Raw genomic sequence first — 27,745 nt, forward strand, 5'->3', positions numbered from 1 at the left:
CACAGAATACTATTCCTCAAGATTATAACCAAAAATTGTACAATGTCCTGGATAAGATGATAAATATCACATATTCAGTAATAGGACTCTACAGCATCTAAACTTATAATGACGTTTGCACTGGTATTGTTACAACTAGGCTAATTCCATCATCCAGTTTTTCTGGTTATTAAATTATATGTTGTCATTTTATAAGCTATCATTTTGTCTGAAAAACACACTGTGATGTAAATTTTAAGGAGTTCCGGTAAGTCTTTTTCTCCTTGCCCCCCTCATGTATTTAATAAATTTTGGGGAAATAATCTGAATGAATAAAACTCCAAAAATATGTATCTAATTAATGGTATGAATCTCCAGGGCCCAGCAATGGATAACTGCAGTGTACATCTAGCATGGCAGGCTTCAGTTTGCACCCAATAACAGCAGATTGAATGGGGAGGCAGGATACCATTATGGGTCTAGTCCTGTTATCTCTCTCTAACTGTTGTAATGTTCCAAATTGCTGATTTCTCTGCTCAATCAAGACAGTTGTATTACAGGAAAATATATTGGTAGAGGTGCTAGTGAGAGAGCTAATGCAAAGGATAATGAGTGGCTCTAGCTATGTCCTCCAGCAGACTTTGATGAGTTTTGATAATATATGGGATGGGTCTATCTGCCCTATTAGCAAATGTAGCCAGTTTATGCTCTACGTACAAACTAGAGATTTGATAAAGCAGTAAATGAGTTTTCCGGCTCTCATGCACAAGGTATTAGATGTTCGAAACTTAATGGGATCATCATGCTTCTGCCACACTTCCGTTAAAATGTGTTTTATAACGTAAGCACGAGGCAGCGTGACAATTCAATGAGAGCAGAAAGGTGGTCTTGTCACTAAAGCACAAAGCTGGGGACTTCTAAAATCTGAGTGTGGCTCATGGCTCTGCTTCAGAATCCAGTGTGATTTAACATCACTTTTCCTCTGTTTCCCCATCTGGTTTAAGTTGGAGCCCTTTGGAACATTTTCAATTGAAATGAAATTTCAACAAAGTCAAAATGTTTAGTTGAAATGTTTCAGTTTCAACCAAGACATTTTTGAAACAGGGCTGAAGAGAGAAGGAGGGTGTGTGTGTGTGTGTGTGTGTGTGTGTGTGTGTGTGTGTGTTGAGGGGTCAGGGGGAGATGAGATGGTGGGATGTGAGACCAAGTGACTCAGGCCTGGTCTACACTCAGGGGGAGAAGGGAGATTGATCTAAGTTACACAAATTCAGCTACATGAATAACGTAACTGAAGTCAATGTATTTAGATCTACTTACCGCAGTGTCTTCACTGCGGTAAGTCGACGGCTGACCCTCTCCCATCGACTCCACCTGCGCCTCTTGCCCCAGTGGAGTGCCGGAGTCGATGGGAGAGCGCTCAGCGGTCGATTTATCGCATCTAGACTAGACACGATAAATCGACCCCCGCTGGATCGATCGCTGCCCATCGATCCAGCGGGTAATGTAGACAAGCCCTAACATTCACATTCTCTATAGCCTGGTGGTTAGGGCAACAGAGGTTCAAGGTCCTGCTCTGCCTGAATCAGAGTGAGCTGGGATTAAAATCTCTGTGTTACAGCAGGACCCTGAATTTGGGTCCCCCCCAACAGAGACAGGTGCCCTAACACCAGGCTTCCCACATCCTCTCTCTTTCACTAGGACATTTGGATGCATCTTCCCAAATCGAAAACATTAGCTTTTCAGTTTGAAAACGGACATTTTTACACACATCTTTTTTCATGAAAACATTTGAAAGGTTTCATTTTGGTTTCAGTGTGGAGTGAAAACAAATCCTAGAACCTCAAATGTTCTTGTGGAACAGAATGGTCATCCTCCAGTCCGCTGTAGTTAAACTTCTCCCCTGCCTCATGAGTTTTTATTTTGAGGCTTAAGCCCCTAATGTTTGTGAAGTGCTTTGACTTTCTTTAATGGAAAGTGCTGAATAAGTGAAAATAATAATTCAACCCATTTCTGGTTTAAGAGACCAGTAGCATTTTATTCAGCAGCTGCTGGGAAATTGCCCAAAACGAAGTGGAAGAAAGTACGGGTCCAGGTGATGCATTTTAGTAAAACTGAGCACAAAAGAATGAAGTTGGCTAGATAATAGAGTGCTTTTTTTTCTTTTTAATGTTTCACAGATATCACTGTTCTTGTGCCAAAATTTTACTAATGTTGAGGAGATAGTATTGAAGTAGCACAGAAAATTCAGTAGACAGGGTAGGCAACGTGGCTGCCAAACCAAAGACCTTGTATCAATACATGTTTCTGCATATTAACACAATTGGGCCAAAGCTTGAATATTTGCAGCACCCCTGGCAGGCAAGGGAAGTATTGTTATCCCCATTTTACAGATGGCAAAATTGATACAGCAAGTGACTTTCCCAAGGTCACATACTAAGTCAGTGTCTGGAGTAGAATTAAACTGTGCAGTTCCTAGGCCTGTGTTCAGGCCATTAAATGGCATTGTATCTCTGATCAGATTGGCAGCTATATTATAAGTCTATTTATTCCACTATCAAAGAGGAAGCTATATTATGACAAAGTTTTTGAAGCTTTGAATGTTTTCCTTTCTTCTTAAACAAAGACATAAAACTGGTGGCCACAATGTACACTCACAGTGGCCTATAGAGAGCTCTGTTTTAAGATTCACTAAGCAGAAATAATTGTGAATGACATAGTTTTGCAAGGATTTTTTTTTGCTAATGCTCTTAGTTTTGGTTCCCCCCACACTTTCAAGTATTGTTCTTAATTTTAATTTTTAAAATATTGCTCTATTTTTACTAACAACTTATTGCTAACAAAGATCGTCAACTCTGATTGCGTGTTTCTAGCTTAATCTGTTTCCTAGCACTAGGGAGGCATTTTTACCTTTTTTGCAAAAAGTAACAAGAATGTCATATATAAAATTACCCTGTTTGAAAGAATGGAAGCTTCATCCCAATATAGATCACAGTGGAAAATGACTCAAAATTACATGACAGCTTCTCCCCCTTCTCTTCTCCCCCTTCCTTTTCTCAGTCTGTCTCTAGTTCAGCTACAGCATGAACCATGCACAGTGTATTGTGACATTTCAGTTTACTGTTACTAATAATTCCTTTGCATGTTTCATTAGTCTGTTATTTATAGAATCATAAAAGGGTCTCTACAATATTTAGCCTCTGCGATGTTGATGATGACATCCTAAAGATTGAAATGTTCTTTTAAAAGAAAATAACATGTAGGTGGAATCTTCACTTCACCATCATATTTTATCGATTCTTTTGTCATATATAAACTCTCTCACAATCTCTCTACAGAGAGGTGGCTTTAACTATAGGAGCAGTCAAGGAAAAGTCCTACATCTTACAACATACAGTTACAGAGGCTGTGGAGAGCATGAACTCCAGATGCTTGTATAAACAAGACTTACTAGAAGTCTTTACCTCATAACTCCTCATAAGCTTATACCTGACAAGCCACTCAGAGCTAGAGGGCTGTGTTTTCAGTAATAAATTCCTTTTTGAACCCACTTGTTAGTCAAGTGTTGTGCACACTAACTACAGAAAGGGCCCTGTGTCTTGGGCATAAATTACTCTTGTGTGCCACTGTCTCTGAGCAGCCCCCCAGTTATGGATTACTTTGTTCTCGACTTGACAGGAACATAATTAGAACTGTTGATGAAATCTACCAAATTGTTCCTCCGTGGCCTCAATGGTCAGGAAATTTGGTTGAGTCGTATTTGTCACCGACGTAGTGGCTCTAAACACTTCATATTAACTATGTTATTAATGTGCCCTCTAATCTGTCCATGAATTGGTAACACTTGAAGTGAGCTGAGCTCTAATAGCACCTTGTGATGAATACATTGTAATGCTGTTAAAAAGTTTCTAGAGGGTGAAAAAAATGTTAATAAAAAGTGGATGTTGCCTTTTTTTTTTTTTTAAATGGAGATTCATTTAGGCCTTACATTGACAGACCGTTTTCTGTTCTATAGGATTTGCTGACATTTTGGCTGTTTCATTGCCAGAGGAGGCTTTGTGTGTCCCAGAGGAAGTGAGCGATCTGGCCATAACAAAACCCGCCAAAATATTTAAACACCGTTTCGATCTTTTCTAATGCAATGCATAGTGAATGTGACTAGAAAAGGATGGTGAGTTCATGAAGGGGGGTCATTTCCCTCTGGCCTGTCTGGTGAAACGTGCACAAATGAGCCACTGGGGGTTGGGGGTGGGATGATTAGAACCAGGAACATTTACTTTGCCTCCTTCTCTCAAATATATTGCTTCATAGAAACATACAAATATTAAATATGGGTCTCAGTTAGTATGTTTACATGTGGATTCAGATCATGAACTTCCTAAGAGTTTGGGGTGTTCAGATGAGGTGTTTTGGTTATCAGCCCTTGTCAAAAAAATTTAGTCACTAATCACAGACTTGTAGATGTTTTAATCTTGCAATAAGATATATAGAAGAAATCTTAAGATGGGACAATTACTGTTGAAAACCCTGAGCCTGCCAACTATGGTTGATGGAAATCCTAGAAGTTACCAAGCAGGTATCGCAATGCGTTGTAAGGAGAGTTATTTGTTATGGTCCTGATTCATTTGAGTTGATATGTTTTGGATCAGGCCCGAAAAGCTAAAATACTTGGTTGCTCAATAAGATGGCTTTTGTAGAGGGAAATGTCTTCAAAACAAAAAAATGATCTCATACTTTAATGTCACTTTGAAGAACATTGAGATTCTTTTTACCTGGATAAGTAATTGTGTTTAGACAAGTAGTTAGAATACGAAAATGCTACAATAGAGATGTTCACATGTAGGGTTTTACGGGAATGAAGACAGTTCTGACAACATAATGTTTAGAACAGAGCTGGCAGTATAGAAAAACAATAATTTTATGTCCTTTAGCTACTCTGCAAAGAATCAGGTAAATTGCCTTCCATTGCTGCAGTACCTTTGGTGATTTGTTTTTATTAATTCTCAAACAAAACAAACAAACAAATGGAGGGGAAAAAACCTCAAACCATGCAGCCTGCATTAAGCTAATGCTTAGTGTCTGATTTGAACCCATAAATGTAGAGAAATTCAGAGCACAGCTGAAATTTTGTGTTTATCTCACCTGTAATGTCCATCACATATCCCATTAGACCACCTCTTGCTCAGAGGTTACCGTCCATACCAACATAAGCTAAGGAGAGAGTTTCCATCCTACTAAGCTGTATTTTCTTGCTCATGTGGACTTAATTCACATGCTTAAGAATGTTTGAAGAGGGTAAATACTTGCAGTGAAGTATGTAGCAGGGAAGAACCTAACAAGAGGCAGTGAAATAAGTTGGCTATGATCCCTGTTTTGGAAGCTGCTCTGCATAAGCTGATTCCTGCAGTTGCCGAGAACTGTTATGAATTTAATTGGGGTCCTGTGTAGGCATCGGGGAGAGTTGTCTATCTGTGTTGCTCCAGTCGCAAGATTGTGACCTATGATAGCAAGGTGCTGTGTAAACATAAATTTTGGGGCCCTTGTCATGATTTATGAAGTCTTTTTCTTAGCTTCCTGTCAGTTTGTCATGGAATACTGGATAGAAGAGAAGGTTCTGATCCTAGTCTTTTAACCCCAGAATCCATGGTGCTGATTTACTATCTCTTCTTCCCTATGACCAGCCGATATCACAGTAGGTCTGCTTGCAGGCACAATGGGACTGTTGCCTACAAAGCTGAGACACATTAGTGTGGGAGATGGAGATTTTTCAGACGCTGACCCATGGTTTCCTCAGATCTCCAACATCTTCCCCATAAAATGCAAGTCTCGTTTTTAACCTCTCACAATAATGAATATAATCATAAATAATAAACCATTTAAAGTTTTTTAAAAACAAAAATTGTCATTTTTTTTAAAGAGGGAGGGACCCAGAAATGCAGGATGTTAAAACCGCATATGGCTCTTTGCAATTTTGTAAAGTGCTCCGATACGTGGTTGATGGCTGCAGTATAAATACATTCAAAAAAATCTCTTTTCTTTTGGTCCCACTCATTCTTTGTCTTTGCCCTTCTTTTTCTCTCTCAACCCATCTATTCTGAATGTTTCTTCTCCTTTTTAATTTCTCACTTCTCTTTACTTAAGTGCAAAATCACAGGCTCTTGGAGAGCTTTCCAAATAATTGGATCTTGTTGCTTGCAGTGTATTCCAAACTCTATTATAGTACCTATGTTGTATGTGGGCTTTAGAATTCTGTGTCATTTGGGATGTTACTATTACCCAAAGGCACACTTTATATCCTGTATCTACGTCATCTCACTTTCCTTTTAATATGTATTTGCTACTTATGACATTTTTATTAAGGACTATTATATTATTTTTCTGATACTATCGATTTTCTTTTTGCTTTCAATCTCCCGTGGGAATGTTGTGATATATACTCATTTGCTCCATCTATATATACATTTCTATTTTCATTCCCCAGATGTGCTAAGGGCTGACAGGAACAAGGGCCTAGTCTGATCTCACTTGCTGTTTACCAGTGTGAGTTTGGAGTAATTCCACAAAAATCGGTGGAGTTGCGCCAGTGTAAAAACAGATTTAGATCAGAATTGGACACTTAAATGTTAATTTGGTAAAACTGTCACTCTACAGCATCAGTTGTGTGGAGCATATGTTAGCAGATGCTCATGTTTGGAATGATGATTCACAGTTAATCGTTAAAAGAAATAGGCTTACCACTTCATAAACTCTGGGAAGGACTGTTTTCTTTTCCAAACATTTAAATTACTCAGTCATTTTATACATTAAAACCCAATTATAACTTAGAGTATCAGAGAATTTCTAAAGCTATTTTCTTCAGCAATTGTGCCTAGACCTATATTTTATCACTGAAAGTTCACACTCTTAAATGCATATTTTTTTAACAGAACTAGCAAGACATTTGACCAGACATCAGGTGCTGCCCTAAAATACTAACAGAAAAACTATATTTTGTCATTTCAAAGGTTGAAATTCTACTCTTGGATCAACATGTTCTTGGCTTTAAAAAAGAACATAAGGTTTTTGTAGGCTGAAACACTGAAGTTTATATTCTTCAGAACTGATTACCAATTGTGCTTTTACCTCAGGTTAGAGATAGGCCAGTACCAGAATATTAGATCCAAGCTCTTTGCAGCTAACCCTCCCTCCTTCCTGACCCTCCCACCCCCTCTTTTCTGGTCAGATCTGAAACCCTCAAACTCTGGGAAAGTTGTGATTGATATCTAGACTTCATGGTTTGGGTCCATCTCTATTCCAGATAGCCATGTCTTCTTCATTTCAGATGGCAGAGCCCTAAGCATTTGGCTCAAGAGGGGCATGAATACCATAATAAACCACTCCTGTTGTTTCTACTATTCTGTATGCACTGAACTAATTGAAGTTTGAAGAATCAAATAAATATACATTAATGACAACGCTACTGTCACTTAAAGGAAAACTCTATCACTCAGACTAGCACTATGAAATTTCCATGCACCTAAATGAAGTCCAAAATGTAGCCAAATAATCATTTACCAGCTTCCTTTGAAACTGCAATATTTAGAGACAAGCAAAGGCTGCTTCAATTAGTTTGCTTTAAGTATTTTATGAACACTGCATGAGAGAACAAAGCCAGAAGGAAATTTCCCATTCCCACAGCCTTATCCACAATTTGAGAAGGGTTTTGCAGGATTATGAGTAATGATGTGTACTTGTTTTGGAATAGAAGGATGTGTCTCACACACCAGGTTTTGGCCGTTACCTACTTGCATTAACGTGGTCTATCTTGGCGGGATTCGATGGCTAAAAATCAGCTATGGCCATGCCACAAAATGCAGAAATCTCTACTGTTTCATTTTGGAATACAACCCTTTGTGATAGTAAACCTGATTTGACAGTGTCCAGCTGAGAAGATGCATGATATATGACCTATTTGCAGTATGTGCAATTTTTTGAAAATGTTGTCCAAGACAATAGAATAATCTTTCAGATTTTCCATTGGGAGGCTGATTTCTCAGCAGAAATGTATGTGTCTCAGATTGTATTAGTCTGGGGCAGGCAGGTGATCACTGTAATTGTAGATAAAGCAATAACTAGGGAGTTTCTTATGTGTTTGTAAACCCAAAGGGAGGCACTTAGAAACTAATAAAACACTCTCAAGTGCCGCCCTAGAAATGTGACTATCTATTTGTTGAACATTGACCATGTATTTTTGTAATGTAGCTCACTCTCAGAGCCTTATCCACCCATTGGGAATTGATAGCATAATCTTTACCAAACCTTTTCCTGTCTAGATCATGGTTAAAAATCCACAGGTAACCAGGAATTCAACAATTGGAAAATTTTCAACTCTAGGGCCAAGTTCTCTTTTCATTTGTGGCTGTATAGCTCAGGAATAACCCTGAGGTACTTTGGTATAAGAGAGAAGAGAAACCTTGGGCAATGAGATATGATCAGCATAACTTGGGCAAAACCCAAATTATATTGTAATATTTTCAGAAATAAAAGTACTGACTTACAATAGCATAATGCCTTCAAAATTCATTTTGGAGATGCTTTTACTTATCAAAAATATGTTCAGTTGTATCTAGGATTGCCATCTAGGAACATACATATTCTGTATCATTTAGAGAGAAAGGGAAAAAGCAATTTTACCACCAAAGACTCCAATTTCAAAACAAGGAATAGCTGTGACATTTAATGTGGGTCCAGGGATGTCATGCATGAAAAAGTGAAGGGGGTGTGTTTAAAAAAAGAAGAAAAAGAAGACATTAAAAGGGAACAAGCAGCTGTAGTTCTGTTTTCATCTATTGTGAGTATTGTATATGGAGCCTAAGCTGAGATAAGAGTCTGGTATGTCCCTTCATGTAGCGCTGTAAAATTGTATGAATTAAAGTTCCCAATGATATTAAGATTAACTAAGTAAAGTTACACTTGTCAATAGCTCCTCTTGTTAGATATTTAAAGTTCAAGTGCTTGTTTGCTTTAGTTAAGTGCTCTGAAGTGCTTCAAAAGGCATTGGCCCATTTATATAAACAAATAGAGAAACTCACTGATAGTCTACTCTACCTGTCTTACCCAACACTAAGAAATCCCTTACTGGTGTCTGAAAAGGATCTGCCCTAGCGGCCTCCAACACACTTGAGCCTTTATTTTATATTCTTTGGTCAGGACTTTCTCATCATAGCTTACATTCAAACACAATTTTCATGCTGCAAATAACATGGAGAGGGAGTCAGGTTAGTAGCCCAGGTGCTTATTTATACAGGGTACAAAAGTGACTTGTTATCCAAAGTACCATGGAAGACTGGTTTTCTTTCAGATTATTGCTAGATTTAGTATTTGTGCCACAATATTTTGTTCTCCTTTTTTCTGGAATGTGCTAATTCAGTATTGTGTTTAATTTTTAGTATCCTTTCTTGCTTGAGAAAATCAAAGGAAAACTTTGACTGTAGGGATATTTTGTTACTTGTTACATGGACTGAGTTCTAAGAGGTCATGTAGCCATAGCTCAGACATATTTTCAAATCTAATACTTGGAAAATACCCATTTCAGTGGGAATTCTTCATGTCTGTTAATAGAGAAAGGGAGAAGGAAAGAAACTTGCTGATACTGAGAGGCTTTTGAGCTATTTACATGCTTCCAACAATGCCTACCACTTGTCTTCATGATGACAACTAAACTATCCCACTGTTGCTTCTGTACAGTACAAACCCCTTAATCCCACAATACCATTTTTCATTCAAGGTCTTGAAGCCCAGGCACTTCATTTAGTTATTTATTGAAGAGTAGGGAAGTTTATTAAGCAAGTCTCTCATTTGCACAGGCTCATGCATACAAATAGGTGGACACAAATTATGAGTAGTTACCTATTAAAGTCTAGGCAGTTAAACCCTGAAGTGAAGGCGAGTTGAACTCTGTGCAGGGTTTGGTTGGCAGAACTGGAGTCTCTGATGAACAGCAGTACATGGATTTTTTTTTGTTCTTTGCTGTTGCCCTTTAGAGAGACAGAGCAGCTTGCAAAATCAAAGATGTCCCAATAGGGACTGATTTTCCCATTGAGGATATGAGAGAGGAACTGCATGAACTGTTCATCAGAGACTCCAGCTCTTCTGGCCAAACTCTGTAGGGCTTATTTGTTAGATGTGGGCTGAAATGCAAACCAGAGAGCTGCCATAAACTACACCAAACCTCTACCAACCTCCCTCCAGAATGCAAAGTACTGTGAACAGAGGGATTTACCTGAACCATGCCATTATGCTAAAATAAGATAATTTGGCAACCTGGATGAAATCAGTATGTTGTAGTAGTCTTGATTTGCACTTGTTTTCTTCTGTGTGATCCAGGTGCTGTCTGTGAGCCCCAGGGGCAGTACTACTGGTAATTTAAAGTTCATTTTAAAAAACAGAAGTTTGACTAATCTTACAAATAGTGAACCATGGCATAGTTTGAAGACTTTTTTTGTCAAGTTTGATCAACTCCAAAGGAAATCTTTACTAAATATTAGTTTTGAGATGAATCAGGGAAGGTAAGATGAGTCTTTCCTCATCACAGGAAAACAGTGTGTTATCTCTTTGTTTGAGTAGTACGGGAAATATATTTTTAAAGGATTTATTTATTTTTAAAGGTCAAAACAAAAGAAACAGGCATTGAAACAGAGTCAGAGTCCTTTTCTTAAATGTACTGTATTGTAGTGCTTATAGTGCTGCCTATAGCTAAGGTGCTCAACACTTTCCATTGTAAGACCTTGTGTTCAATTGCTTATAACTTTGCCAAACTTCAACCATTTGGATTGAAATTTCCCATGCCAGGTGCCTAGCTTGGATTGATTTAAAAAAAAATTCAGCTAAAATAGTTCAGCCATTTCCAAGAACATATTTCACCATTTGCCAAGTCTTTAAGATGTAGTAGGTTTGGAGCTCAGTTTTGCTCCAGAATCCAACTTGCAGGCTGCCCATAAAGCTTTGAAACATATCTATCAGTCCTTTCCAAGGTTCAGTTCCCATTAATACACTGTATTTGTCCATCTTATTTTCTCGCTAAAGTCTGATGTCCCTTTGCCATTTATTTCCTTAGACAATTCACTATACCTTTATTATTGTTGATAAAACGGAGAGGGTTCAGAGAAGAGCCATGAGAATGATTAAAAGATTAGGAAACATGCCTTATAGTGATAGACTCAATCTCTTTAACTTAACAGAGAGAAGATGCAGGGATGACTTGATTACAGTCTAAGTATTTACACGGGGTACAAATATTTAATAATGGGCTCTTCAGTGTATAAAAGGAAGGTACAACACAATCCCAAGGCTGGGAATTAAACCTAGACAAATTCAGATGGGAAATAAAGTATACATTTTTAATGGTGAGAGTAATTAATGATTGGAACAGTTTACTAAGTGTCATGGTGGATTCTCCATCACTGACAATTTTTAACTCAAGAGTGGATGTTTTCTAAAGGATATTCTCTAAGAATTATTTTTGGGGAGTTCTGTAGCCTATGTGATAGAGGAGGTCAGACCAGATGAACACAATGGTCGCTTCTGACCTTGGAATCTGTGAATAGTTGCTTTCCTTTCATAGAATTCTCACTATTCTTTTTATATGCACTTCAAATATATGAAGTAATGTGGTGAATTTTTGGCCCTATTGAAGTAAATGGGTGTGTTCTCATTGATTCCAGTAGGGCCAGGCTTCATTCAAATTGTATCATTGTTATGTGGCTGTGTGTGTAATGTTCACATACAGATGCATAGTGTGTGTAGATATATACTCTATTACAGACAGGCACCAGTTCTATGCCCACATAAAAATCACAACAGGATCTAATAATAATACACTCCTCCTTTGAGAAGCTTTTAAATTTGTTGTCTAGAGTTCATCAAATTAAAATATATAAAAGGGCCAAGTTGTCCTGAACCTTGATGCCACTATGAGCTTGTGATTTGGCTAAACAACTCAATGAACGTAGTTTGCAGAGGCTTGACTTTCCAGGTGCCTCACCCAGGCACACACCCCAAGTTCTGGTGGACATACAGGCAGTTCCCCTGGTAGTTTTCCTTCCCAACAGGCTTTCTTGTCTCTCCTATCCTCTTCGCCTGTTCTTTACAAGACTGGTACAATCAGGTGCAGTAGCCTTTAGTGACTCAGGTTTCTGCAGGACCCTATGGGCCTCTCCCAACTTCCCTGAGCTGAGGAAGGGAATCAGGTAGGCAGCAGACTGCCTCTCATGCCCCATCTGCTTCCCATTATTAATTACATTGTGGCAAGGAGTGTTATGATACCTGGGGGGAGTCGCCTTCTGGGGTTCTGATGGAACCATACAGCCAATCATATCCATTCTGTATGTGGCTGTGATAAATGTCACCTAGACTCCTTTTATTTTACAATCCAAAGTGTGCATTTCATGATCCATGGTATAAACCGCAAAAGATTTACATATATTCACTTTTGTATCTAAGCTCCATTCACAGTAGTGATAATTTTGGAGCCAAACTTGCAGTGCTTCTTGCAACATGCTGAGCACCCTCAACACCTGTTGAAGTCAATGGGAGTGGTCCACTGTTTGTCTAGCAACATATATACGTCAGTTTGTGGTATGAAGTTTGTCTTGTCCCTTGTTTAGGAAGACCATAATTCATTTATGCCTTTGCTACTTGCAGGAAATGCAGTCATCTGAAACCCATGACAACAAAACTTTTATCCCCACAACACACTGTCACTCATCCTCTCACACATTTTGCATATGTATCATTTATTTTCATCAGCATCTGCCTTTCCATTGTTGATTTATTCCTTTCTAGGCCTCTGCCCTTTCATACAATACTAGATCAAAAATCATGTATGTGTAGAGGAAAATGCATGATTTCAAAGAATACTGGTTTTAAGATTTTTATTGCCAACATGAAAGCAAATGTGAAGTTACATTAAATTAACCACTAATTATTTGTCATAAAACAAAGAGTTAAATAAAAATCCTCTCTCTGTCCAAATCAGACTTTTTATCCCCACTCCAAGAAAACTGTTGCAGGAGGTTTGTGTGGTATGAATAAATGTATTTCTTTTAACACTTTCAGCTGTAAAAATGCTATTGTTTCATTTGAGGTGTGAGGAGATGTGCTAACCTTGTCAACGTGGAAGCAGCAGAGCAGAAATGATAACTGTATATAATTTTTGTAAAAAAAAATGTACTCTGTGTGTGTGTGACTGAGAGACAGAGAGAGAGAGAGACACACACACAACTTATTTAAATCCTGAATACAGTCAGACCTCATATGCATTGTTAAAAAAAAAAAAAAGCCCTAAAGAATTGCATATGGATTAGGGGGATGAATATTCTATTATTTCAGTCTGTTCTGCTGATCTTCTTATTGTGACTTTGCGCTTCAGAAATCTGCCAGGAATTTGGCTTTGCCGTACTAGGCAGTAATTTTAAATGTGTATCAAGCACTTGATAGTGTATGATTTGCGTGCTGTTGCATTCCCATTCCCTAAATTTTCCACCAATTTATTACTTTTTTCATACTGTTTTAATATTTCAGGATGATGAATATATACAGCATCATTAAAGGTAAATAAAAAATGCATGAAATTAAAAAATGGAATATTAGATGTTTCTTTCTTGTAATCCCTAGGTCCAATAGGAATGAAATGTCTCTGTTCTGTCAAGTAATCCCTAAACATGATTAGGGACCTTGTACTTTCCACATAGCCCACATAATATTTGTATCATATAAGCCTATTTATGTAAGGTTTGAGTAAAAGTTGTTATTAGAAGACCTATAAACCTATTTTACAATTCAGAAAGATATGCTTGCCTCTTAATCTCTCTACTTTTATTATTTTGCTGGAGTTGATGGCAGTGCGTCCTTAATTCATTTTTCAGAATGCTGTTGCATCTTTTGGGTACTTATATCATGCATTAGCTGGCCCATTGAAATGTATTTTTGAGACACAGGATTGAGTTCATCAGTTCATCTACTTCTATAGCTTCTCCTTAAATCTGAGCTAGGAAGGATGTGTAACCCTTTCCTATGTCTTTTCTGTGACGTCCAGATTTAATCTGAACCATGGGTCAGGAAGACGCAGGAATCTTTTTCTGTTGTGGGGTTTTTTTTTTTGTTTTTTTTAAGGATTAATTTTCTATGTTTGAATCACGAGATACGTTGGTGATGTTGATGTTTCCGACAGCATCACATATTGAAATCAGCTTGTGATTTGACCAGCTGATTGAGTGGTTTTAGAGGGAAAAACTGCACATAGGAAAAGTTTTAATTGAAATACTAATAGGTAGGAGATGGAAGATATGATAGCTAATTCTGGGTCAATTTTGTTATTTCTTCCTATAACACTGATCTATTTTTGAAGCAATAATACAACATTCCCTTCTTGGGAATTGAGTCTTTATGTTAAACATCTTCCATTTCCATTGCAAGGACATAATTGTGCCCATTGATTGGAATAGCAGCAAAGAATCCTGTGGCACTTTATAGACTAGCAGACGTTTTGGAGCATGAGCTTTCGTGGGTGAATACCCACTTCATCAGATGCATGGGCACCTTATAGACTAACAGACGTTTTGGAGCATGAGCTTTCGTGGGTGAATACCGACTTCGTCAGATGCATGTCATGCATCTGATGAAGTTGGTATTCACCCACGAGAGCTCATGCTCCAAAACGTCTGTTAGTGTATAAGATGCCACAGGATTCTTTGCTGCTTTTACAGATCCCGACGAACATGACTAACCCTCTGATAATTGATTGGAATAGGCATTTCTCTGAGTAAGGAGTGCTGAATATAAGACTTTATTAACAAATCTATTGAGTCAATCTGCTCCATATTCCTGGCTCTGCCAAAGATTTCCTCCGATGATTTTGGGCAAGTCTCTTAATGTCTCTGTGTGCCAGTTTTCCGTCTCTAAAATGGGGATAACAGTACAGGATTGTTGTCAGGCTAAATTCATTAATGTTGTGAGGTGCTCAGATTCCATGATGAGAGGGAATCTTAGAAGAACCTGTTCATAAATAAAATAAAAATAGTACTTTTGTGTGTAGTTTAACTGGCTTTTCACAATAAGAGTATTTTTAGTTCATATTTGATGATCACCATGATAATTTTGTGTTTCACGTACTTTGATTTGAGATTATATTATTTTAATGTTACCTAATTGTTTCTTTTAAAATAAATACTAATCAAAGAAAAGTTTGTACTATTTTCAACCATATCCCACTGAAATTGTACTTTTAGTCTGTTTTCAGCATTTAAGGTAGTTTTCCTGAGCAGTGGCTCGGTGCTTGTACTTATGAACAGCAAGAAACATAAATGCTCACTGCTGAGCCACTCTTTCAGGAACACTAAGATCAATAGTGTTATTTAGTCTGCATTTATGGGGTGTGTTAAATAACCACAATTCCTGATGTTCAGCATGAATATGGCATGTTTAAAACTGCAGTCTCTATTGCCCAGAAAAATCTAATGCAGTCAGAACCTTCGATCCTTACTCTCATTTAAAGTAATCAGTTTAGGTGATTGGGGTTGTTTTGTTAGCTTGAGACATTTTAATTATTTTAGCATAAGTAAGTGAAGGAGAATTGAGCTTTTCGCACACAAGCCCTCTCTTCCTCCTGGCAGCTCAGGGAGTAGAGCTGAGATACCCTTGTGCCGTGCGGATCCTCAGTCTTTGTTTTGTCTCCTTGGTGCCATTAGTAGCGGCCCTTTAGTTACAACAGTTTGTCTGGGGAGTTGCCTTGCATACAGGGGACCCAAAGTCAGAAGTACAAAGGTGAGTGTTATGTCATTCAAATTGAAATGTGCACACCCCACAACTTGCACCGGGTGCTGCTGGCCTGTACATGAGATCTTGCCATATATGCAAAATCAGTTTCAGATGCCTTTATTGCTGCAGTTTAAGTGGAAGATGAGAATTGCAAAGGCAAAAGCTTAATTTAACCAAATAATATTGTACTCTCAATCCTTAAAATGAACTAATTCTTTAGAGTACTTAGGAAGATAACATATTTAAATAACATAGGTATTTACGATGGAATAATTAGATTGAGACTATGCAATGGCTGCCTGTCGTGGTAGTTTCACTGCTTTTACTTCACGAGAAGTAATATCATTATTGCAAAATTTCCAAATTGCTTTTTACACAAATCCACAGAAATTAAATCTCCTCCTTGTTATAAATATGAAGTGATGTCTTGAGACACTACTTTATTAGCACAGATCTATGGAGACAACAAGCCAAATTGTGCTGTCAAATACACTACTGTAAATATGGAGTAACTAAATTGAAATTGAACTTGAACTCGGTTGAAACTTTGTGTCAGTCCCTGATTCAGCAAGGCACATAAGCATGAGCTTAATTTTAAGCATGAGTAGCACTGGAGAACTTTAATAGGGCAACTTGTGCTTAAAGTTAAGCATGCACTTGAATGCTCACTGAGCTGAGGGGAACTAGGCTTAGTATATAGAGCGCCATGTGGTGCACTAATAGTGGTGAATGATGTACATTGGGAGTCTTCAGAGATCAGTGTCAAAGTCAAAGGAAATAACGTGAGTACAGATCTTTGTAGATCATGTCAAGTTATTTAGATGACAAACGAGCATATGATACAATACATATTTGTGTCTGCAGTGGAGGCTTTGTGCCAAATTCTGCTCATATTACTCGTTTCAATCCAGAATAATTCCAAAGAAGGCTATGCATTATGTCAAGAAGAAAGGGTGAAACATCAGTGCAAATTGTACTACCACAAAAAAAAGAACAATTTGATGAGTGTTTAAAATAATATTAACTTTGAGCTCAAGACAGAGCTGCGAATTGAGAATTCTGCATGACAGCTAGCATATCACCTATAAAATTGTGATATCACCTGTAAAATTGTGCCTAGGTGTTGCTGCATACAGAGGGCTACATCAATGAGTCTCTACTTAGGCAACATAACCTTTGATTTCAAGGGGAATTTTACCTGATTAATAACAGAGTAAGAACTACGGATTTGGTCCAAATGCACTTTTAGAGGGTTCCATTACACTCTGCAGTGCCATATACCGGACTATTGAGAAAATGTGTGTTACCACATGGGTTTAGTAATCTTTTGCTGGCTTATCATTAGTATTACAACTCAATCTCTAAGCACTTATCAGGACGTATAGAATCATTCATGCTCATAGAAGACCCAGATGTACTACAGTGCCTGCAAGTAGAAACAGCAGGACTCAGTAGGAAGCAATGGGAGACTTAGCTGATAAGCAACTTGTTTTTTAAATAGATCTTTGTCAGGACCATATTGGCTTTTTTGAGCTTAATTTAAGCAATATCAGAGCTTTTTATGTAAAGTGGAATAAGTTGCACAAGAGAATAAAAATAAGACTTCTACCAAGTGATATAATCAGTTTTACTTGCAGCGTCAAACCTATTTTATGGAGCAAATCATGAAGAACCATAATTTTAAAAACTCAAGGCTACTCATGGTAGTAGAATTAAGCACATAAGTAAATGTATACAAGTTCAAGGCCTATATGTGCACCTTCACTAGCATCTTAATTTGCTCATAAAAATAACCGCTTGTGATTGTAATTAGCTGATTATCACAGTCTTAGATATGCAAAATGCAACTTCTAGTTTTTAAACATTTGGGTCCCTATGTTTCAGGGTTTGAGCCAACACTCGTTGAAGTCAGTAGCAGTTTTTCCAATGACGTCAATGGGCTTTTGCATCAGGCCCTTGGTGCTAATGTTGTAAACCTTTTACCCCAACAACTTGTGGTTACAGTAAGGATGACTATTACAATCAAGATTATTGGAAATATGTGGTACTCTTATAGCCATATCGCGGTGGTTTGGCCTGTTCGCAGTCATCACCAGGATCTGTTTTTCCCCTAAAAATAAATAAACAAACACATTTAATTCTCAATCTCATTGCAGTATTCTAGTGGATTATCAATTCTCAAAAGTGTTCATGCTTGCTTATTGTTTTAACAGGAACATTTCTGAATGAGTGGATTTTCAAATGCATTAACACCCATTTATCTCTTTCTTCCATTATACTGGCATCACAACCAAAATTAGGGGAGTTGCTCTCACAGTTCCTCTCACTCTTCATCCCTGTAAGAGCAAAATTTGCTGTCTTTTCATAGTAACCTTTACTATGCAACTGATAAACAGTATTGCTTTCTGTTTTAATGATCCCCAAATAATGTCATAGTTAAATGAAATACAGTTTGTCTCAGCAGGTTTCTTTGAATTTGTGAGCGTTTTTGTTCCATATTCCACAATAATAATGTATCAAATATTATTTACATTTTTACTGTTGTCATTGAGTAGTTTAAATACCCATTTTTTGGAGACTTCGGATTGCTTTTGAACATATTTGAATGCATTTTTAGCCATCACCAAGCTTAAAATAGGAACCTTTTTTCAGCTTATCTTTATTAAACACCTGTAAAAAATCAATAGTATTTCTTTTTCTTATAAAGCTCTCTTCCTTTAACGAATGCCAGACATAATGCACAGTTTTTCCTAGTGTAGATTTGTTTGCTTGGCGTTAATGGGCAGTAAATGGTCCAGTAATGTCTGTACTATACAGATACTTGTTATTTTGTAGATAGGAGTTTGATGTTAAAATAAAATTCATCTGATCATTAACCATAATCAATTAGAAATGATTGTTTTATTGAGTGTCAGTTTAAAGAAATTCTATCCATAATGAAGCTGTAGGAATGGATCATTCTTTACAAATGCTAATGTCTGCCAATCAAAGAGTGTGAGGTAGGATTTGACAAATTGTATTTCCTTACCAGTTTTTCCTTTTCTTCAAATAAAATCAAATATTCATTTTGTTTTTCTTAAATTACAGTTTAGTTAGATAAACACAAGTTTATATTCTCAGAGAAGTCAGTAGCAAAAGTTCTGTTCACTTCTACCTATCATCTAGGTTCTTACATTGGCGGGGTGAGGCCTTCAATGTTGTTTTGGTAAAATATGTTGAAACTAAATTATGCTCTTGGAGTGAGACATATTTTGTCTTAGAACCAAATTTCACAGATTTTAAAAAACAAGAGTTTGTGTCTATTTTTATGTCCCTGTGCTAATTTGATTAGGCCTGATGCAATGCCCGCTAAAGTCAATGGGGAATATTTCCAGTGAATTCAGTGAGCATTGGATCAGGCTGTTGTACAACAATATGTTAGGCAGCAAAGTCTGTATATGTGTCTGTGTTTAAAAAAATTCAATAAGTATCTTTTTTTTCCAACTTAAAAAAGAGAGAGGTTACAATAGAAATGTAGGCAATGCAATCTCCAGTTTAGCAGTGTGAAAGGCACTGCTCAGAATTAAAAACCCTTGATGTGACAAGTAGAGAAGTCATAGGAAGGTACTAGAAGAGATGACGAAAGTTAATATGCTCATAAATAATTAAGTGCCATGATCAGGACTAAGAGTTTGATCAGGAATCAGAGTTTATTTCTGAAGAATGTTGTGGAACATTTGAAAAGGGGAAAATAATCTGATGCAATTAGAAAGTGGGAAGGTCTGGTATGCTGGTTGTTGCTGCGACTGCCTCTCTGATAAGGTTGTAAGAGTTGCCAATATCAGTATTCAGTCTTGTAGTGTGTCACAGTGCTTTCATGTGAACTGAACTGAACTGTCTCTTCACACTCCCTCCCGCTCTTTCTCTCGCACTCATTCCCTGCACTCATCGCATTGAAGTCAGGGGAAAGAAAAAAGATTTGAGGATCGCCAATTTGTTCTGACATAAAGAGATGTTTAGCTCTGTGAAAGGTGGTGGAGGCAGAGTGCCTGACTGACATTTCAACAGTGTGTCTGCTGGGATTGCTCACTTCATGTCCCTTCATATTCCCGCTGTGTCCTGCATGAGTGCACTTGTCTAATCTTCACAGTGAGAACACCAACAGTCCCTTGGGCTTTGGTGCTCAACACCTTGTTAGACAGGGCTTATGGTGCCATAGCTCTTGTTTTTGCTCTAACATTTCAGGTTTGTTTAAGGTCCAAATAAAAGATTTTTCAAGTAGTTTCCTACAAAAATGCTGTAGATCTCCTAATCGCTTTGGTCTGCTTTTAACAATAGCTGGATTTGGATAGTACCAAGTAAAACCATGGGAGAGGGGGAAGAAAAGGAGAAAAAACAAAAGAGAATGTAAAAGGACCTTGCTAAGTCAAAAATGTACTGCTTCAAGAACGGCGTGCTTTTGATTTTGTTTTTAAATGAAAATGTGTTGACCTGCTTTTGTAAGTCTAGAAAATAGACTGGTAGAATATGCAGTGAAGAACTGACAGCAGTAGTGGCAAATTGATAAGAAAGTCAAGACCACATCTGATCAGTAGCACCTAACTCTGTGCTACTGGTTGCAGAAGAAGTTTAATTTAGTTGTTGTACTTCTATTTTTTAAGATTCTGGACACGTTGTGGTACATTCTAGCATGCCACATCCTGTTACAAGACATCACATCTGGTTAGTTTGTGATGCTGAATAACACTAAGAGCATGAGTTAATGAGATGTAATGCTCAGCTCTTATTACTGGAGCATTAGTGGGTACCCTGTTAGCTACAGTTACTACCTAAATTCATCCTCTACTGTAAATCAGACACAAACCAGACTTTTTTTTTAACAGATGAATGCCTTCTCCAAACATATTAATTGATGGGTTTAGTCCTTGTTAAATTTTTTAAAAAACATTTTCCTATGCCTTGCTTATACATTTTAAATGCCTCCTATATTCCTTTTTTAAAGGCAGTTATTTGCCTCCTAGATCCCTAAAACAATTGCCTGTGACAAATAGCAGAATAGCGTCACCCTCTCTGCTTCCTGCATAGTTGGTGTCCCAGTACCATTAACCCAGAAACATGCTGCACCAATTCTCTGACACATGGTTGCTCTTGTATCTTTCCTTGGACCATTTATATTTCCCTTCAGCTTCAAAATTTGAGCCCACTCCTTCAACATCCTGACACATTTTCTGTGTCTCCCTTGAGACTGAGCAATTTGTGGCTCACCTCGTAAGTGATTCCTAATGCAGACTTGCATCCTAAGAGCAAAAATTTCGAAGTTGGGCACCTAAAGCTAAATAAAAATCAAAGCTAGTGCTGAAATGAAAAACAAAAGCTCTCCATGACTCAGCTCTTAAACATGGAATCAATAATGCATCCTTTAAAAGACATGAAAAGAAACCAGTATGTCTTGACTTGAGTCTTGATTGGAAAAATGCCACAAATGTACTCTGCATATATAGACTGATCTTGTAAATTGCTAAGTGAATCCTAGAAGTTAATGGCTGAGGAGGGTGCTCAGCACCTCACAGAGCTGAGAGTGAATTCCATAATCTGTAAAGAAGATGGCACATAGGCAAGAGTTCCAGTCTCATTTATCTTGTTTGTTCTGATGGGCCATAGTGCCACAGATAGTTCATCAGTTAGAAATATACTCCCTGAACTTTCAATGGGACTACTTTATGCTTAAAGTTAAGCACATATTCAGTAGTTTGCGGCATTAAGGTTTTAAAGCTAAATTTAAAACCATGAAGTACACTGAATAGCTAAAGCAGACTGTATTTTATGAGTTTAGCATGAAATATAGTTCATATATACACATTTAGTAAGTGTTTTATTCAAAAAATGCATTGGCACAAACCAGGAGGAGCTCTACAGACAACACAAGTTGACCCAAGTATTTGCATAGTTATGGATGTTCACAAACAAGAAAGCCACCAATTTTATATTAATTGAAATATCAGTTTAAAATACAATTGTAATGACTAGTCAAATTAATCCATGGTAACATACCCGCTAAAATGACGGAAGGTCTGAAGGGAAATTCCAGATCCGTGACGGGAAGAATTCTCTTTTGACTAATAACCCCAAACTTCAAAATAAAATGGCATGATCACCAGAGGTGAACAGGGCTGCCCAGAGGAGGGGCAAGAGGGGCAATTTGCCCCAGGCCCCGCAGGGGTCCCCACTAGAATTTTTGGGGCCCCTGAAGCAAGGTCCTTCACTCGCTCCAGGGGCCCCGGAAAACTCTTGCGGGGCCCGGGCCCCCGGAGCTTCCTCCGCTCCCAGTCTTTGCCGGTGGGGAGTCCTTCCATTCCAGGACCCGCCACCGAATTACCACCGAAGACCCAGCTGCACTTTGGCGGTGGGTCCCGCTTCGGTGGTAATTCGGCGGCGGGAGGCCCCTGCCACAGGTCTCCGGAGCACTCCGGCGGTGTGTCCCGGAACAGAAGGGCCCCCTGCCGCCAAATTACCGCCAAAGTGGGGGCCCCCCGTCACCGAAGACCCCAGGCCCCCGGAATCCTCTGGGCAGCCCTGGGAGTGAATACCAGAACCTCTGTCTGAGCAAATTTTCTGTGACCTATATATATCACACAAATCCATCCTTACACAAGTGAACAAGTATGAGAATTTTTTTTTAATATTTAAAATAGATTTAAGTTAATGCTTTAACTGTGGGATACGCCAAGGTAACATCAGCTTCCTAATATTGAGTAACTGTTCTATATGTGCCCAGATTTGTTGAGTATAATGTCTATATGTTAAACAGTTTTCTGTAGTATTTAAAAATTGGCATTTCAAAGAGTGTAATAGCATAATGAAATGTAAACTGAAAACAGGAATGAGTTAATTAGACTAATGATCCCTTGACTCCTTTATTAGCCAGTTTTTTAGAAATTGGGATTAGCTTTGTTTTCTCTGCTGAATAAAGACAGGAAGGATAATGTTTATTCTAGTAAATGACAGCACCAGAAGAAATGAGTGTTTTCCTGTTAGTTAGGGTTTCATTGGTTAAGACAAAAATTTTGTTTTCATACACACATACCTAATTTATTACACTTTGAGTTAGGCTCAGACTGGAAGAGAGACATCAGGAAAGCATTTTAGGAATGCCTAGTGGTTGTTACTTTAAAAGTGATCTACTGTATTTTACATCAATACTGGATTCTATACTTTAATGGGGATCTTCAAGACACAGAGCCTTACTTGAGTTGAAGAGAAGGCTAGTCAAAGGGACAACCTGAGGAAACTTGATGACTTGGAGGTTGGGCTTCATTTGTTCTTGTGCAAAGAATGAGTTATACTTTTCTATTACTTGTAAAGATCATCTAAAGAAGCATGAAGAATATCCCAGTAGACATTTAAAAAAAAATATTAGCTGTCAAGCGTACACAGAAGAGGAGAATTTTTACAACAATAGCAGGAAGCACAAGACTATTCTCATATAACCATTTTGCAGTCAGTGGAATTGCTCAAATTTATGCCCTCTATTACACTTGGGTAACTAATACTAGTTTTTACATTAAAATGCATAATCCCCGTTTTAATCCCATGAAGTACCGAGCTCTTGCCAAAGGGAGCAGTAGGGGCAAAAACCTAACAGGCTTCAAGAGTGAGCTTGATAAGTGTATAGAAGGGATGGTATGATTAGACTGCCTACAATGGCATGTGGCCCATCTGAGACTGCTAATAGCAAATATCCCCAATGGTTAGAGATGGGGAGGGCTCTGAGTTACTACAGAGAATTCTTTCCCAGGTCTCTGGCTAGTGGGTCATGCCCACATGCTCAAGATCCAAGTGATCACCATATTTCCCCCGCGGTCAGATTGGTAGAGACCTTGTGGGGGTTTTGTCCTCCTCTGCAGCATGGGCTCAGGTCACTTGCAGGTTTTAATTAGATTTTCTATAACTTGAAGTCTTTAAATCATGATTTGAGTACTTCAGTAACTCAGCCAGAGGTTATAGGCATATTACATGAGTGGGTAAGTGAGGTTCTTTAGCCTTCAATGTGCAGAAGGTCAGACTAGATCAGGGGTAGGCAACCTATGGCACGTGTGCTGAAGATGGCATGCAAGCTGATTTTCAGTGGCATTCACACTGCCTGGGCCCTGGCTACTGGTCCGGGAGGGCTCTGCATTTTAATGTAATTTTAAATGAAACTTCTTAAACATTTTTAAAGCCTTATTTACTTTATATACAACACTGGTTTGTTTAGTTATATATTATAGACTTAGAGAAAGAGACCTTCTAAAAATGTTAAATTATATTACTGGCATGCGAAACCTTAAATTAGAATGAATAAATGAAGACTCGGCACACCACTTCTGAAAGGTTGCCGACCGCTGGACTAGATGTTCACGATGGTCCTTTCTAGCCTTTAAACCTGTGAGTCTGAGTCCTCCAACTGAAATCTATGAGAGCAGGATTGGGCCTTTAACAAATTCCTGTGGAATATAGAATTTATAACACAAATGAGCCCAAGCAAGGGACTTGGCAGCGGCTGAGTTACGAAGCTTTTTACTTCATGACTATTCCCCCACACCCTCATTAAGCATTCTCTCTCTGTACACCACAATGAAGTAAAAGTAATAATATCATTTGTTTATGGATTTAGTATTTTCAGCTTTCAAGAGTGCAGTTGGAAGAGTGCAGATGAGCAGTTTGGGGTTAGCCTGGCAGCCGCTTGCACTTTTTGGGTATTGCAGGGATTTTCTTTTTTGAGAAAGAGAGGTTGTAATATTTTGGTTGAGTGCCGTTTGTGATTCATTAGGTGTGATTCAATGGCTCTTGGGTATGAGATGCACTTGGTACTTAATTTTACCCTGTGCCTGGTATAATATGCAGTCTGAGCATTGCCTGGAAAAGAGTTGAACATCATTGTAGTCCAACACTATGCCTGACCTTGCAGCTCAGTATTAATTTGAAATAGTGGAATTAAAATTTTCCATTCTTTTGCATTGTCATGCCTCACATTGATAAGCACAAAGAAATGTAAATAAAAAAGACCTATTTCACAACCCTAGCTACCACCTTTTTGTTTTATGACAGAAGATAGTTAATTAGCATACTAGCAGTAAGCAGCCTTCCCAAACTCTTGCTAATTATGTATTCTGTTGACCGTGACTCCAGTCATAAGGTAATTGGCTTGCAGCAACATGACATTTCAAATCATCTCTTGAAATTACATCAAAAAGCCAGCCTGTTTTGTTTTGATAGGGGAACAATCAATTTGATAAGTGGTAACACAGCTCATTGTTTCACATTAATTAGACTAATTGCAGCATGTTAGCCTCTGAAATAGACAGAACTTGGAGAAGACAAAGGCTGTGGCCTTTAGCATGCAGAGCATGTGATGGTTCCACTTGCTTGCACATACTATAGGCAGAAAACAGAGTTGTTAGAATTCAGCCTTGCGGGAGGCTGGGTGTTAACAGTGGTTTGATGTGTTGTGCTTAATCCACTGGCTTTCAATTATAAGATCTAGGTTCAAAAAATCCCAGAGAGAGAGAGAGAGAGAAAAGAGGAGAAAAGACATTTCAATATTAATGGTGCCAAAGTTTTCAGTGCTCTTAAGCTTTCTGTCTCCTAAAACACATAACATAGAACTGCAGCAGGATCTCTTAGACGTTTACAAGCTGTCAGGCTTCAATTTGAAAAGGTTTTGCTTCTACCTCTGCTGTTCCTGCTCATGTCTATTAATATTTGTTTATCTGTATTTATATTAGTTTGAACATTTTTCTTTTAACTTTTATAGTCCTGTAAGCACAACATCATAACCACTCAGATGCTGGATTACTGAGGACAGATAGTACAGACATATTCCCCTGTTATTGAAAGTGTCAATTGTACCTTGCTATGTGGCGATTTTTATGATGAAGATGTATGTCATCTTTAGATAGACATGACCAAGCGGATTCATTTGTGACCTAACTGAAATATGAACTGAAGTTTGAAGAGATGAAAAGGTGAGAGTGTATCTCAGTACACAAAGTAGGCTCCCTTTGTTGTTGTTGTTTAACGCCTGATACACACCACTGGATGCTCTAAGTGCATAAGGATTGCAGGATTGGACCCATACATTTATTACACATTCTTAAAGGATGTCTGATTAAATGGAACTCAGAATTCAGTAAGTGATATGTGACATCTGTAAACTTGAGATGGAATGAGTAAGAGGCAAGATTCCAAACTTACTCTGTAGGAATAACGTATATATATGCACAAGGCCAAATCCTGATTCCCTTCCACACGAGTGGTCCTGTTGAGTTCACCAAGCAGGATTTAGCCCATAGCCAACAGATCCCAAGCATTCCAACTCTGCCGATGCTCTCCTCCCTACAAGATGTGCACTAAATAATAATAATAAAAAAAGAAAACAAAACAAAAACAATTAAAAAATCATGGAATTGATCATCCTAATAGTGTTACCTGCCAATCATTTTCCTCGATTAATAGGATTTTTAAATGAGTGTAAGGAGGTTAGGCACCCAGATCTGTTTGAAATTCAATGGATGTTGGGCACCTACCTCCTTTGAGCTCCTTTGAAATATCCCAGTCTAGATTGTTCCCTATGCCCACAGTGTGTATACTGGCTGTTTAGATTGTAAACTTTTGGGAGGCGGAGACCTTTGGTTAAATTCTGCTTGCAGATACACCACTGTAAATCTGGAGTATGGTAGTTTCAGTGAAATTAGTGGATTGGTTTTAATAGCTTTAAAATTATCATTGCTAGTTGAAGCTTTTTATTTTTATTAGTTTTGCATATGTTTTATGTCACCCCCTTAGCAAATGATCATAAACACTGTTTTAAATCCTACTACCAGTGACTTAATACTGCAGACTTATTTCCATCAATTTAATGGCAAGAATAAATTTTTAAAATTATACTCCAAGCAACTCAATTCCCTCACCTCCCCTTCCCCCCACCAAATAATCCATTTCTAATAGTCTTTCGTTAGATTTAAAAAATTATATGAGGATTAGTGATGTAACGGTCCTAATGTGCTGGTTTTACTAAAATGTACTGGGTTTATACAGGAGGTAAATTAGCAAAAAAGCACAAGACTGAAGCCATTTAGCATTCAGTTTAAGTGCTGGTTCAACTTGCCTGAACACAAGCTGGAACCAGCATTGTTAGAATTCAAGTCTACACCCTTGCTGTCACTATTGGTTCTTGTGTAGTCAAGTTCCTGCTTGGAGCAGAGCAAATCTTTGTTCAGTTAAGCGAGCGTCAGTCACAGGCAAGCTTGGCTGCCAGCCCAGGGTGGTTAGACTTTTCCATGCTACACCTGAATGAGATATTGAGGAGACATTGCTACCTAAACAGAGTCAAGAAACACTAGATAAAAAAAAAATAATTAAATTGTCATGGGGCTGACAGAATAATTTTAAGAATATAACTTGCTCTTCCAATGCACAGTCGGAATACTTACAGTAGGGAACTCATATTGCTAGCTTGGTGATAGATCATGTACAATCTTGTTGTTTACATTCTTTTTCTTCAGCATTAATCTTTAACCATGGATTTGGATTCTGTGTGGAAAATAGAGGCACGGGCAGATCACATTGGGATACTCTTAAGGGACTGAGTTCCTCTTGCAAGGTAGTTTAGCTCCCTCAACCCCTACTGGTTTCAACTTATATTAGTGGAAGACATTCAGCCCCCTTGTAGCATTGTGCTCTTACCTTGCATAGTTATTATCCATAAACCAAAAATCTATAGTTTTTTAAAAAAAGTATTTTATAGTGACATACAGAAAACACAACACTGAGAAATAAAGTTACAAGGTTTTGAATTGCGTAAAGACTTTGACAGTGGGTATTTTGCACAGAGCAGAAAATAAAGGAACATTATAAGAAAACCAGGGGCAGAGAAAAAAGGAGATAAAATAGAATAGTTTTTAAATAGGGATGGCTGGCAGTGCTATTAATCAAACAAGTCTCTGAGCTCTAAGGG

General features: G+C 38.0%; 1 protein-coding gene across 6 annotated transcripts in view; it reads left to right on the forward strand.

The window, feature by feature from the left end:
- The window catches only part of ESRRG (estrogen related receptor gamma), a 509,353-nt gene that overhangs the window by 194,977 nt on the left and 286,631 nt on the right, over positions 1-27,745 (forward strand). The window contains exon 2 of one of the 6 annotated variants that reach the window (XM_030557497.1): positions 3,992-4,147. The exons of the other annotated variants lie outside the window; for them this stretch is intronic. Coding sequence (XP_030413357.1) covers positions 4,113-4,147 — 35 coding nt within the window. The 5' untranslated portion in view covers positions 3,992-4,112. The remainder of the gene's footprint in view (positions 1-3,991; positions 4,148-27,745) is intronic. 6 annotated transcript variants of the gene reach the window in all.

Source organism: Gopherus evgoodei, chromosome 3 (genome assembly GCF_007399415.2).
Source record: "Gopherus evgoodei ecotype Sinaloan lineage chromosome 3, rGopEvg1_v1.p, whole genome shotgun sequence".
Taxonomy (NCBI): Eukaryota; Metazoa; Chordata; order Testudines; family Testudinidae; genus Gopherus; species Gopherus evgoodei.